The 13,234-nt window shown below is 36.4% G+C and overlaps 1 protein-coding gene across 1 annotated transcript in view; it reads right to left on the reverse strand.

Annotated features, from left to right (window-relative positions):
- Positions 1-11,075, reverse strand: part of ttyh3a (tweety family member 3a) — a 73,390-nt gene extending 62,315 nt beyond the window's left edge. The window contains exon 1 of the mRNA XM_084091718.1: positions 10,148-11,075. Coding sequence (XP_083947844.1) covers positions 10,148-10,273 — 126 coding nt within the window. The 5' untranslated portion in view covers positions 10,274-11,075. The remainder of the gene's footprint in view (positions 1-10,147) is intronic.
- Positions 11,076-13,234: the final 2,159 nt, after the last annotated feature.

The following is a 13,234-nucleotide window of genomic DNA, read 5'->3' on the forward strand; positions in this document are numbered from 1 at the left end:
ATTATTGGCACCCTTTTATTAAATACTTTTTGCAATCTCTTTTTGCCAAGATAACAGCTCTGAGTCTTCTCCTATAATGCCTGATGAGTTTGGAGAATAACTGACACGAGATCAGAGACCATTCCTGCATACACAATCTCTCCAGATCCTTCAGATTCCCAGATCCATGTTGGTGCTTCTCTTCAGTTCACTCCACTCATCAGGTCAGGGAACTGGGACGGTCATGGCAGAAGCTTCATTTTGTGCTCCGTAACACATTTTTGTGTTGATTTTGATGTGTGTTTTGGATCGTTGTCCTGATGGAAGATCCAACCACGGCCCATTATAAGATTTCTAGCAGAAGATTTTTTATCTGTTGATATTTGATAGAATCCACGATGCCATGTATCTTAACAAGATGTCCAGGACCTCCATCAGAAAAAAATATGCCCACAACATTAAAGATCCAACGGTATATTAAATTGTACACATGGGGTACTTTTTATCCTTGTGTGCACCAAACCCATCTAGCGTGTTTGCTGCCAAAAAGCTCTCTTTTAAGTTTCATCTGACCATAGAACCCTGTGCCGTTTGAAGTTCCAGTCGTGTCTGACAACTGAATTTGCTGGAGTTTGTTTTTGGATGAGCGAGGAGGATTTTTCTTGAAACCCTCCCAAACAACATGTGGGGATGTAGGGGTTGTTTGATTTATTTTTTTGGTAGGCTTCTGAAGATAAGATCGAAAGGATAAACAATGCAGATTTATTTTTTACAGCCAATTTTGATCATATTCACCAGGGGTGCCATTAATTTTGACCACAACTGTACATGAAATTATATAGCTGCCATTTTAGGAAACCATATTTAAAAAAACACATATGACAAACTAGCATCTCATAGGCAGATATATTTGTTCCTTCTGAAAAAGCAAAGCAGTTTAATTTCATTTTTAAGCAAATCAAACACTGAACAAAGAAAAATGTTGTTGTACTTAAAGCCCACAATTTAAATGTTGATATCCCAAAGCATCACTTTCAAATGATTTGATTTTCCTCAGGGAGTGATATAGTTTCCACATTGTCATGGAAAAGAGTGAGGCCCTTTTCATTTGCTTGAGCAGCAAGGGGCCAAATCTGGGTCAGAGATTTCTTTGGGAAACCAAGAGTAATCTGGGGAGGGGTTAGAAACACTTCCAGAGTGGATGCTAAAAGCATTTCAGCCTTTGAAGGCAGACTGGAGGCAATAAACTGTCCCACACACATGCACAGGAAGTCAGTAGTGAACACCTAACTGTAAATGTAAACTGTAAAAGAAACAGCCACGCAGATCAGATCTGGAGTCAAACCAAAGCAGACATTAATATTTCAAATAGGATTGTGTTTACATCGTTCCATGAATGGCTTCCCTCACAAATCCTTCATAACTAGCCAACCACGTGATGAATTTATTGGCAGTGAGCCACAATGAGAGACAGCTTGTGTTTCCTGCCTGGCCTGACGACAGGACGGCCTCGTCAGTCTGTGTCGCACCATGCAAACACGCTGACAAAACAGATTAGCAGCATCCCTGCTCTCGCTTCCTGTGCGCCCTACGACATCCCTGAGAAGGACGCGCTAGAATGACTCAAATTATTCAACAAACACCGGCGATACAATTATCAAAAATGGAAATGTTTCCAGTGCTCCCCTCACGTCATGAAGAGGCCAGTCACGAATTTCTCCAACCTCCCCCACAGCCAGCCTGGGGAGTGGGTGTGGGAAAGCACGTAGGGGTTGTGTTTCTCAAATTTTCACTTCAAGCCGTGCTCAAACCCACATTCCCACTACAAGGCAAATTAACAACCATGCTCTGATGTTTTTAATAAAATAGTGATGAAAACTGTTGAAAACAAAACTGTGATTCTTTTAGTCCACATCTGTTAGCTTGGAAGTCAAATTCAAGTGAGAACACAAAATTCACATAGTTTTTACAACCTTTTTCATCTGGCAAAACTGGCCAAAAATATGAATGATTCTTCTGGCACACACACACTCTCAGAAAAAAAAAAAACCCTGTCAATAGGGTGGTACCCTTTCAAAAGGTTCTAAAATGGACTATTAAGGTAGTAATGTGTACAATTTAGGCACCAATATGTACACTTTAGGTAATAATCTGCACCCTTTATGGCAGAGGTGTCCAATCCTGCTCCTGGAGGGACACTGTCCTGCAGAATTTGGTTTCCACCCCAATTAAACACACCTGAATCAAGGGAAACAAGGTCTTCAGGATTACTAGAATCTTCCAGGCAGGTATTTTGGGACAAGTTGGAGCTAAACTCTGCGGGGCGTTGGCCCTGCAGGACCATGATTGGACATGCCTACTTTAGGGGTAAATAAGGTACAAAGGTGAGTACTGCCCAGTGACAGCTTTTGCACATTTTTTGTTCACAGGGGTTCATTTTGTCAAATAATATGTTTCTAGAATGAGAAATGTCTTATCCCTCTAATTCTAAATACAATCTCTTTCCAACTATCACTAACAAGAGTCAAATTATGGTTTGTTTGATTACATTGATTATGCACTGTTTATGTTCATCCATAATCCTCTGGCTCTCCGTGAGTAAACTAAACTCGTCATTATTATACAGTTCACTATGGCTTGCGCATTATATGACGTGGCAGACATAGTTGTCCGCTGCAGTTCGGTTAATTCAGCGTGGGTTTGTCGAGAATGCTGTAGTGAGTCCCGAAAATGAGTTTGGTTATAGGTTGTTAAGCTTGTAAAAAACAAAACGCTATATGAACTAAGACTAAATAAATAAATAAAAATAGCTGAAAAAATTAACACTAATAGAAAGGCACACTGCATCTGCTTGTTGTACTCCTTTAATTTAAAGTGTGTGCTGAACCCTATTGAGAATCAAGTCGCAATATCTGTCAGAAAAATCGCAATCAGATATTTTCCCCAAATCGCACAGTCCTAATATGAACGCAACCATACTAAACGGCACTGCCATACTATCCATTATGAGTATCCCAAGAGTTTTGTTTTGTGTGAATCACGACAGGGTATTAGGGACGAACATAAACAGTGTGTGATTGTGATTGAAACCATTCAACACAGGAAAGAAACTGCGCTTGACAAATGATTTCATCAAGTAGAAACGTTTGATTTTGTTGAATCTGGTGCTTGCAGAACGTTTGCGAGACTTTCTCGATGCGGTCAGGACGGGATGAAACCCAGTTTCTTACAGACCCGAGTAGAATCTGGGTAGATGATGCTAAACAAATTTCCAGTCGAGTCTCTGAATACAATTATTATCTAATCAAGGTTCTTACTAATAATCTGTCTTCAAATGTTCAGAAAAACAAGCTTTGTTTATGGATTTGAAGTGTTACTTTTAAAGCTCCTATATTGCCGTTGTTTGTTTCAATTCAAATACACTTAAACTCCAGAAAAATCTGCTTAGAAAGAACAGTCCAATCAAGTAAAGCAAGTAAAAACATGGGTTAGCATGGTTAGAAGGCTAAATATGAAAATACCACCTCTTTTTACAAGTGAATATGAAATTACACCAAGTCTGTTCACTCTTAACTTGTTCACATTCCCAACTCTGGATGGAAATCATATACCGTACTATACGAGATTTCCCAAACTACATTTAGGTTAATCAACTTGTGGCAGACAACCCAGTGGCGGCACAATGAAGTTAGCCTTGTGTGCCCTCCTCATCCGCTGGCAGATCTGTCCTCACCCAAACAAACCCAGAGCTCCAGTCTCATCCATCATCCAGCTGACTGGACCTCCCTCCCTTCACAGCTTGGCTTTCATCCACGACAATTCGTGAGAAGCACTGCTCAAACTCCCACAGCCCTGGCCTTTGTAAACATGCGAGACATGCTTCTCTCAATGCAATACCCACTGATGGCCAATGACAATTGTTTGAGGATGGGAAAGGGTGAGGTTCAACTAGAATATTAGACATTGATTCAGTGCACTTGAGTTCACAAACGGAATAGTGGCCACAAAGATTTAAGAGTTATCGGCCAATATGAAATATATTTTTCATTTATCTTTATCGATTGTTGTACTTTATTTAATCTGGCCTATAAATAACAGTTAATTGTAATTTTAGCAAAACTCAGAATGAATTTTACATCACGTTGTGATGCCTAAATTCACTTGTAGCATTTAAAAATAACTTTAGTTTTTTGAAGAAAAAAAATGGTATTGACATGATTTCATGCAAACTACCATCAAAAGTTTGGGGCAAAACTACCATAAAAAAAGATTTATTTTTTTATTTAGCAAGGACAAATTAAATTGATCAAATGGGACAGTAAAGACGTTTATATTGTTATATACGTATATATATATATATATATATATATATATTCATTTACTAATATTTTGTAATAATATTTTGCAAAATACTGTTTTACTGTATTTTTGATCAAATAAATGCAGCCTTGGCTTGGTGAGCATAAGAGACTTCATTTATTATATGTACTTACAGTTAAACGTTTAGAAAATATTATTTTAAAATAATTCATAATTAATGTCTTAGCAAGCACAACTACTGTATGTTGTTAATGCTATAAAATAAAGTTAATTTTATGAAAAACTATTTTCCCAAAGGTTCATTGAAGGTACAGCCACAACTAAATGGCATATTTACACAGACCGACACCAATGTAAGAAAAGTAGTGTAATTCCTGTGTTAAAGACCCATGACCCAAACTATCTTCAGTATGCATTTACTGCATTAGCTTGTATTAGTATGCATTTGTATTAGATTGCATGTATTGCATTAGCTTGCAACCTCACATTTCTTGACAGTCTACAGAGCAACATTAATAACCTGTCATCTACAAGTCCAGCAGTCCCCAACAACTGAATATTTAGGCTGCAGCATTAATAAATAATGATTTTATGCTAAAAGCGTTTCTGCCTTTGTTCTTTTTAATGGAACCAGACCATCAGAAGTAAAAAATACTGAGCTGAAATTAAAACCAGTACAAAGTTCCCAGATAAGCGCATCAAGGAAATCCCAACTGGGGCATCAGGAGTGAGCTTAACCCCTAACTAGTGGCCAAACGAGATGACATCTCTAGTTAATTCCAATCCTGTGAACAAGCGCCATTCAATGGACAGCAGGTGTCCTCTCTCTCTCGCTCTCCCCCATCCTCAGCTGTGCTGTCTTTTATCATTCAACTATGTGTGCTGCGACTCCAAGACAAATGTTACAGAGAACAGGCTGCTAGTACAAGCTGCTTGAGCGTCCTGTCAATTGCAAATGTGTATTAAGGAAAGTAAAAAAAAATATATTTCTTCAGTCAAATTAGTGAATGGTTGGTCGTATCAGTAAAATTAAGAAGTCTGTGATAGAATTTACAGAGTTATGTTTTTAGCAAATAAATAATTTAAATGTAATATTTTTGTATGCTTAGTGAAATATCCAAATGTTTTTTTTTCTCACATAAACTGTCATATTATCAGCAGAAATGTGCCTAAAAATGTAAGATATTTTATTTATTTTTATTATTCTAAATCTAAGAAAACTGATCATATTCTTTAGCTGATATCAGTGAGGAAAAAAAATCTAAATGTTGATTTTCCTGTATATTAAAAACAAAAAACAAAAAAAAAACATTTAAATGATTGAATTGCTAACAGAAAAATGACTACTTGGTGCAGCAAAAGGGCACTTGTCATAAATTATAAAAAATAAAACCTAGTGGCTAGGAGTCAGACCTTCCTCTCCATCCATGGCAGATGAGCTTCTAGTTCATGTGTTATCTGTAATGCTATATGCAACTGATGCCAATGGCATTTGACAGGAGGGGGATAGACCCCTTAGCACAACTGTAAAAACAGAGAATCTTTGCTTCATCTAAGTCTCTTGCTTGAGACTCCTGCCATGCTGTTTTAAGACACTCTTCCAATCCTGTTGGCTCGGTGAAACATTTTCAAACAGCTGACAGTCTATCCTGGGCTTTATGATCTAGAAGCACTGAATTTTCTGACTTTACCTCTGTTCTCCATCTTATCTGCTTTCTCGTGTAACTTAGCATCTCAGTGACCAACTTTTCAGTATAAGCCAGAAGATAAGCAGGAACTGAGCATTATGTCGGCTGTCAGCTTGCAACTGCTGTGTCTAAATGAATCCACTCATTCCTTGATCTAGTTCCACACTTGTAGCTTCTAGTTAAAAGAGAAGTGATTCTTATCATAATGTGCACATATACACTGGCACCAAGCCAGTGTCTAGACACACAAGTCACACTTATAAATTTGATTGCAATTCATTAAAAAACAAACAAATATAAAAGAAAATGGCATCTGTTAACTAAACAACTAACTTCAGTTTTTTTTGCAATTACTTTTAATCAAACAGTGTCATGGTGATTTTTTTGTGGATGCACAGTCAAAAACTATGTTGACTATGACTAAATAATGTGTAGGTTAGCATATTATACATTTCCAATTATTTTAAAATAGGAAATATTTTTAATATTTCACAATATTGCGGTTCTAACCTTATCTTTGATCAAATAAATGCAGCCTTGATGATCATAAGAAACTTTTTTCAAAAACACAACGAAAAAATCTTACCAACCCCAAACTTTTGAATGGTTGGACTTCTGCCCAAATTTAGGCAGTCAATACAGTTTTGACTTCAGGATGCATTGCATCATCCTGAAGTCAAAACTGTATTGACTGCCTAAATTATTACTACAGTACCCAGTCAGTCATTGCCACCCCACCAAATTATCACCTGTATGACGCATAATAGGCTTGTCAAACATGGCAGTACTACCAGTGATAAAAAAACAAAAAAACATGTTGACGGTACCAGCATTTCTGCAGTACCAGTATTACTGAGTATTCGGTACCCGCCGATAGATGCTACTTTCAAACACTTTTGTTTGTGTTTGTTTGAGCATCACAGGTTTCTATTTACAATGTGTACATGCATTTAGCCATGTAGGTAGCTAATCACAATCATATCTGTGGCTATAAAGAAACAATACAGAAACAAACTATCATGTGAAATGAGATACTAACACTTCCGCTCTCAAGAGCCCAGAGCTAGGCGTTTTCAGCTGGCTAAAAACTTTTTGGTGGACAAGCGGCCTTTGAGATTATAAAGGGAGCCTTTCTCCTGCTTTTTTTCTATTACCCATTCACAATCTGAATGAAAGTTAAGTTTTTCATGCTGATAAGTACACTGCAAAGTTTATAGATTTGACAACCATGTTTAAATGCTCATTTGAATCGGAAACTGCGATGGTTGGCAGTGATAACCAACGGACGAGACAAAAAATTAACGTATATAACTCAACAGTTTTTGCTCTTTTACCAAAATTGGAACAGAGAACCGCAAAATCGTTTGTTGTTGCACCTATAACAGGGTTATTCAAGGTGTACAGTCATTACACAATAGCTCTACACAATAGCTTTACACATTACACAATAGCTATTTGATGTCTTGTAAATGGTCCTCTTAATGGTTCATTGTGTTTTTTTAGACATCTCTTCACAAAATATGGTATTTGTTTGTTTCGTTTTTATATTTATATATATTATGCAGTAGGGCTGTCACTATATCATGATTTTGTGCCTATAGTTCTGACAATATATGGTACCACTTGGCTTCTCAATTTCATTCAAATGTCTAAATTTGTCATCCAAAAGTTGCTCTCTGATGGCCAGGCACAATTCTGGCTTTTTTACATTAGTATTCTATGTTACCAACTGGTTTAACCCAAAACTCCATAAAAGCGAACAACAGGGAAGGCCAAACTTGATTTAAGGAGCTTTGATTAGACAATGTCACCAGGCTGATGGCACTCCTGGCTTGTCTGTAGGCCATCTGCTGTCTCTATGATGAAATCCTACAGCCAAGAAGTTCAAAGGGTCCTCAGAAGCCTACCTTCTACCTTCAACAGCCACACCTGGGTGTGTTCAACATTACAGACATGCAAGCATTACAATAACAATTATGAAGACATCATAAAGATTGAATGATCGCCATTGCATTTTTATGGCACAAAGAAATGCACATCGGCATAATCTCTTTAATCCCACTAAATCGAGCTAAAATTAACAGTTCGTTCTGGTCCTATAATGAGATAGACAAAGAAATGTTTCACATCAAAGTATCAGGGTTTCTTGGTGCGTTGTCCTCCTGGGAAGTTCGTATTTACAAATTGGGAAGTTGCGACGTTGGGTGCGTTCAAATTAACTTTGGCCTAAGCAAGATGATGATGTATTTTTTAAAACAACAACTGGGGAAAACCAATTCTCTCACATTCCAATGGCCAATGGCACCATAATCGAAGACAACATATTATGCGATATCTGTTCCACAGAAAACTGTTTTAAAGAAAACGCTTTAAGTTTCACGTTAAGCGTTTTAAACTTGCATCCATATTCTTGGCTCACGTTTGCCTTTATATAGAACGCATCAACAATAAGGCTGGTGTACATTGAGTTTGCTTTTAATATTAATGTCTTGGTACACCAAACATTTCTTTATATAGGTTTTCTAAGGGGGAAAAAACGTTTAATGTAAAAAAATAAAGTGGGTCGGAAACGAGTTAGCATGTTAGCACTTCCGGTTCCATCGTCCCAGAGTCAGTGTTTTTTTTTTATGTGATTTTGGTTAAATTACTTAAATAAGATCTGTGGTTAACACAAGCTCAAGATACTTTAATGTTTTATATTACAACAAAATACATGATTTTTTTAAGCTGTTACGTGTTATGGCTTGAAAAATGCGGTTGCTAACAAGTGATTAAACTGGACAACAGAGGCTGTCGGGAACATTAAACGTTAAACTCAGTCCTCTGTTATAGCCTCTTTATGCTTATAATTGTGCTCTTACAAACTATTCTAACTAAAACTTTCAGGGAAAATGTTTTTAGATAAAAACTTAATGTTTGATGGTGACGTTGAAGTTGTGGGACCGTAGTGCAGTTCGTTTATAGCTTTTAGCTTAATAACCTTTAGCTTTTTACTTCTGGCAACTGCATTTAGGCTTCAATATTTCATAAAAGTTGTCTTCATCTGTGAAAATTAGCTTGATGGACAAAACGTAAGTAATAAGTATCATTAACTTTTGTTGATCACAGAGCTTATTTTTTGCGATAAACCAAAAGCCAATGGAAAAATCCTATTGGGTTGTTGTCAAGGGAACCAGTGTGATGCTAACTATCACAGTGCCATTGTCTTGGTAGTAAATGAGTAGTAAAACGTAACAGAAATTTGGTTTTCCTTGGTCAGTGTTTTAGCACATTAAGCCACGTTAAGCGTTTTTCACATTATATTTTTTAAGGTTTCCCCTTAAAAACTATATTTTTGACAACAGTTATCTCACTACTGTGCTGGAAAGTGCAAAATGGAAAACTACTCATACTCCAGACGGGCGTTGTGCCGAATTTCGATTCCCAGCCAAATTGTCACCCCATCTCGTTGAAGCCTAACCCCACCCCCACACCTAAACAATTAAATTAAAAATTGCTTTATTGGCATGACTGTGAATATTACAATATTGCCAAAGCTTGGGATTTGTATTCTTAATTTGTTCTACTTCAGTAATGGCTGTAAAGGTCTTTATTAAGTTTATAAATTTATGTAGAGGTCTCTTATTGATTTGAATTTGTGACAGTGAAGGAGGAAGTGCATCAATCTCTCCTGTCCTACAGCGAGCACATACTCTCTTCTCTTTTGTTAACCAGCTCTTTCTGTGTCTGCAGGTCTCAGTGGCTAGGAACAAAATATAGGAACTAACTAGCCAATTTATGTCTCAAACAAATTACTTAATTCACAGGTAAAAGCAGAATCATGTTGAATATCAGCAACTGTTATCTGCCTTTTCAACACACAACATTTCATAGCATTTCATCTGCACAAGTCGCAGTATCAAACAGTGTAAAAATAGTTGCTGTCTTAAATTAAGTACAATCAACTTGGATGTTTAAGTCATTTCAACTTAAATTACATTAGACTGACAAAAAATGAGTTGAGTCTTGTATAACTTATAAATAAAAGTTGAAAATTGCTTACATTTTGATGAGTTAAAGCAATGTAAAACCATATGTTGTCACAATATTTAAAAAGTTATTGATCATATAATTGTTTCTTTCTTTCACAGTGCTGTAGCAGGGTTAATGCATGGACTTACCTGCTGGTATGATGAGTCCTCTGGGCGAAAATCACTGCTGGTTTGTTCAAATTGCAGATTAAAGTGAGGCAGTCTGTGCATCAAGTTAACCCACCACGGAGGAGAGTAATTCACAACGGCAGCCATAATCTTAATGGCAATAACACTCCGAGCCCAGATAAACTAAAGCAGGAAGTTTAAAACTTCTGTCGGGGTTTAAACAATGTCATTAGATTACAAAGTGACACATAAATCTGCTCTTCCCTGGAAAATGCACGTCTATCGTCCTTCACTCATAGTGATATGGAGCTAAATGCGATTAGTTGTTTAAACAGCCTGGAGCGAAACAGAAAGCTGGTTGTTAAGTAAAACGAGGGGTTTAAACAAAAACACGCAACGGCAAAGAGCTAATTTTCTCTGCTTAGAAGCGTTCAGCTGCTGTATAAAACAGGACTTGAGTTTTCCTTTCCCTACCGGCTGACTGTGTAAACACAAGGGAAGCGTGTATTACAAGATCTTACTTCCCCTTTCAAAACTGCCTTTTGTCTGGATACATAAAAACTACACGCATGCACACCAACCCTGAGATATGCATTAATTTAGAGCTGAAACCTTCCTAGATCCAAGATTCAGTCCTCAGGTTGCTCGCAATGCCAGCCAGTTACAAGATGTATCTCCCTTGCTTTGGTCGAGATTAATGCCAAGCGTTTGTCTGCGGCTCCGTCATTCCCACGGTGAAACTCCTCCGTCCTTTTGTCCTTATTAGTCATAAATGACCGGGGAAGGTGTTTATGAAGTCAAAATGTCCGTGTGTGTGTTAGCAGACGCCACGCGACTCCTCCCTGCCGACAAAACTCGGTGAGATGATCTCTAATCACCAGTGTGAGTGTGTGAAGAACAGCCAAGCAACCGAGCCGTATGCCCAGATTGCCCACCGAAACAAACTCACACCGAGATATCACGGTATGAGGCAACTGTTGAGAACAGGGACATCTAGTGGTCAGACACAATAATACACACGAGGCTTACTTGGAGAAACCACCTATTATGGTTATGGATATCTCATGGATATGGATCCATGGATATGGATCGCGCCTCTCATGTTGTATTAAACTAGGAATATTCCGTTTTTATGAATATTTTAAAAATAAATAAATAAATAAAATCCTTAGGAAGAGGAGGATGGTCATTCTTGTGGAAATACATATCAAATGTATTTTGTTTATAATAAAATAAAATAAAATTGTATAATAAAATTGAAAATAAAAATTAAATCAAACGAAATGTTTACGTAATGTTTTGCGTAGTAGCCAATACTTATAGAGGTGACAAATAAATGTTAAAACATTGCATTCACAGCCTCAGCAAACAATGATACATTGATGTGCTTGAAAAGTCCCCTTAAAGGGACAGCTCACCCAAAAATGAAAATTCTGTCATCATTAACTCACCCTCAAGTTGTTCCAAACCTGAATGAGTTTATTTCTTCTGTTGAACACAAAATAAGATATTTTTGAAGATATTTTTATATCTTCTTTTGTGTTCAACAGAAGAAAGAAACTTTCACTTGAGGGTGAGTTAATGATGACAACATTTTCATTTTTTGGTGAACTGTCCCTTTAATGCATATCCTCACAGGAAGAAACCATAAAAATTACCTTTGACCAAAAGCTTAAGGAATTAAAACCTAAGCAAAATATGGTTTGTTGGTGAATTACTTTTTCATGGCAGTATAAATTAATATCTGGATTCTGTCTCTGTGCCTGCAAGACAGACGAGACAACCAAAGCAATTTCTCAAAAAACAAGCCTAAATGAAACCTAAAATTGTGTGATGGTTCCTGCTGTTATACTGAATAGAATATGCAATTTATCCAAGAATGAATAATACATCTCTGAACATAAAGATATATGCCAGGATGGAAAAACCCAAAAATCTTGGTGTTAAATTTAAGATGTCAATGAGTCAATATGTCATGTAATCAAATTAATTATTAATTAGTCGGCCCTTGAAATAGTGTGAAAGTCTGTCTGAATATACTTTTTAAGGACTCTATCACTACTAATGAGCACAAATAAATACATAAAATAATGCTTCAAAGCTGCATCTTAAAAATATATAAATTAAAGTGATTTTAGAAACACCAAACTTATAGAACATACAGATTTAAGGAGTAAAAACATGTTTTAGAGATCCATTTATCTTAAATCTGACAGGAAAACCTGTCTTACAAATACAGCTGATGCAGTGAAATTATTAACCTTTACTTTGTGAATCAACAATTGCATCATTTCAGTGCCATAACCAAAAACTGTCTAACTAAATCTGGTAATAATCAACAATGCATACTAGATAACTTGTGCTGTAGCAGCAGGCAATTTTAAAATACTGCCTTGGTTGAGTCTAAATAATTGCGCCTTTTCACTTTCACTTCCACTATGGAGACACTGGGATCAAAATTATATTTGCATAAGCTAAGCTATCATTTTGAGCTTAGGCATTTAAGCTTCACAGAGCAAGTATACTTACATGATGATAATTAGTCAACAGTATACTATACTGGAAATGTTAATGCAATGTTAATATGGATAAAACATAGGCTATTTATGTCTCAAGGAATGATTCATCAAGAATTGGACTCCAAAATTGTTTTTGCTTGTAATGTGACCTCAGCTTTCCTCAAACATTTTTTTGTCATGTATTCACTGAAAAAATAATAAGAATAATTTATTTTAAACAATATTTTTGTTGCATTTGAATTAGTCTTATAAAACATTCTCAGTCAGAGGGGAAAAATTTACTTAATATGATTTCAACTCAGTCATTTATGACAAATCAATTCATTGTGACTATTTTCAGTTCCTTAAAGTTAAGTTGGATTTAGTTTAGGATGTGTTGTTTTGTCTTCAACAGAAAAATATTTTTGGCTGAAAGAGGAACAATGAACTTGGAAAAAGATTAGAGGTTTCATGCTCCTTGTTTGTGCATTTTTCTTCTTCAGAAATCTCTGTATTAGTGGGCAAAAAATGATAATAAGCAAGTTGCAGCAGCAGGTGGGCAACGCCTTTTTAAAACTTTGTTATTATAATGGTAAATACAATGTTACAA

Source organism: Abramis brama (assembly GCF_963993115.1).
Source record: "Abramis brama genome assembly, chromosome: 1".
Lineage (NCBI taxonomy): Eukaryota > Metazoa > Chordata > Actinopteri > Cypriniformes > Leuciscidae > Abramis > Abramis brama.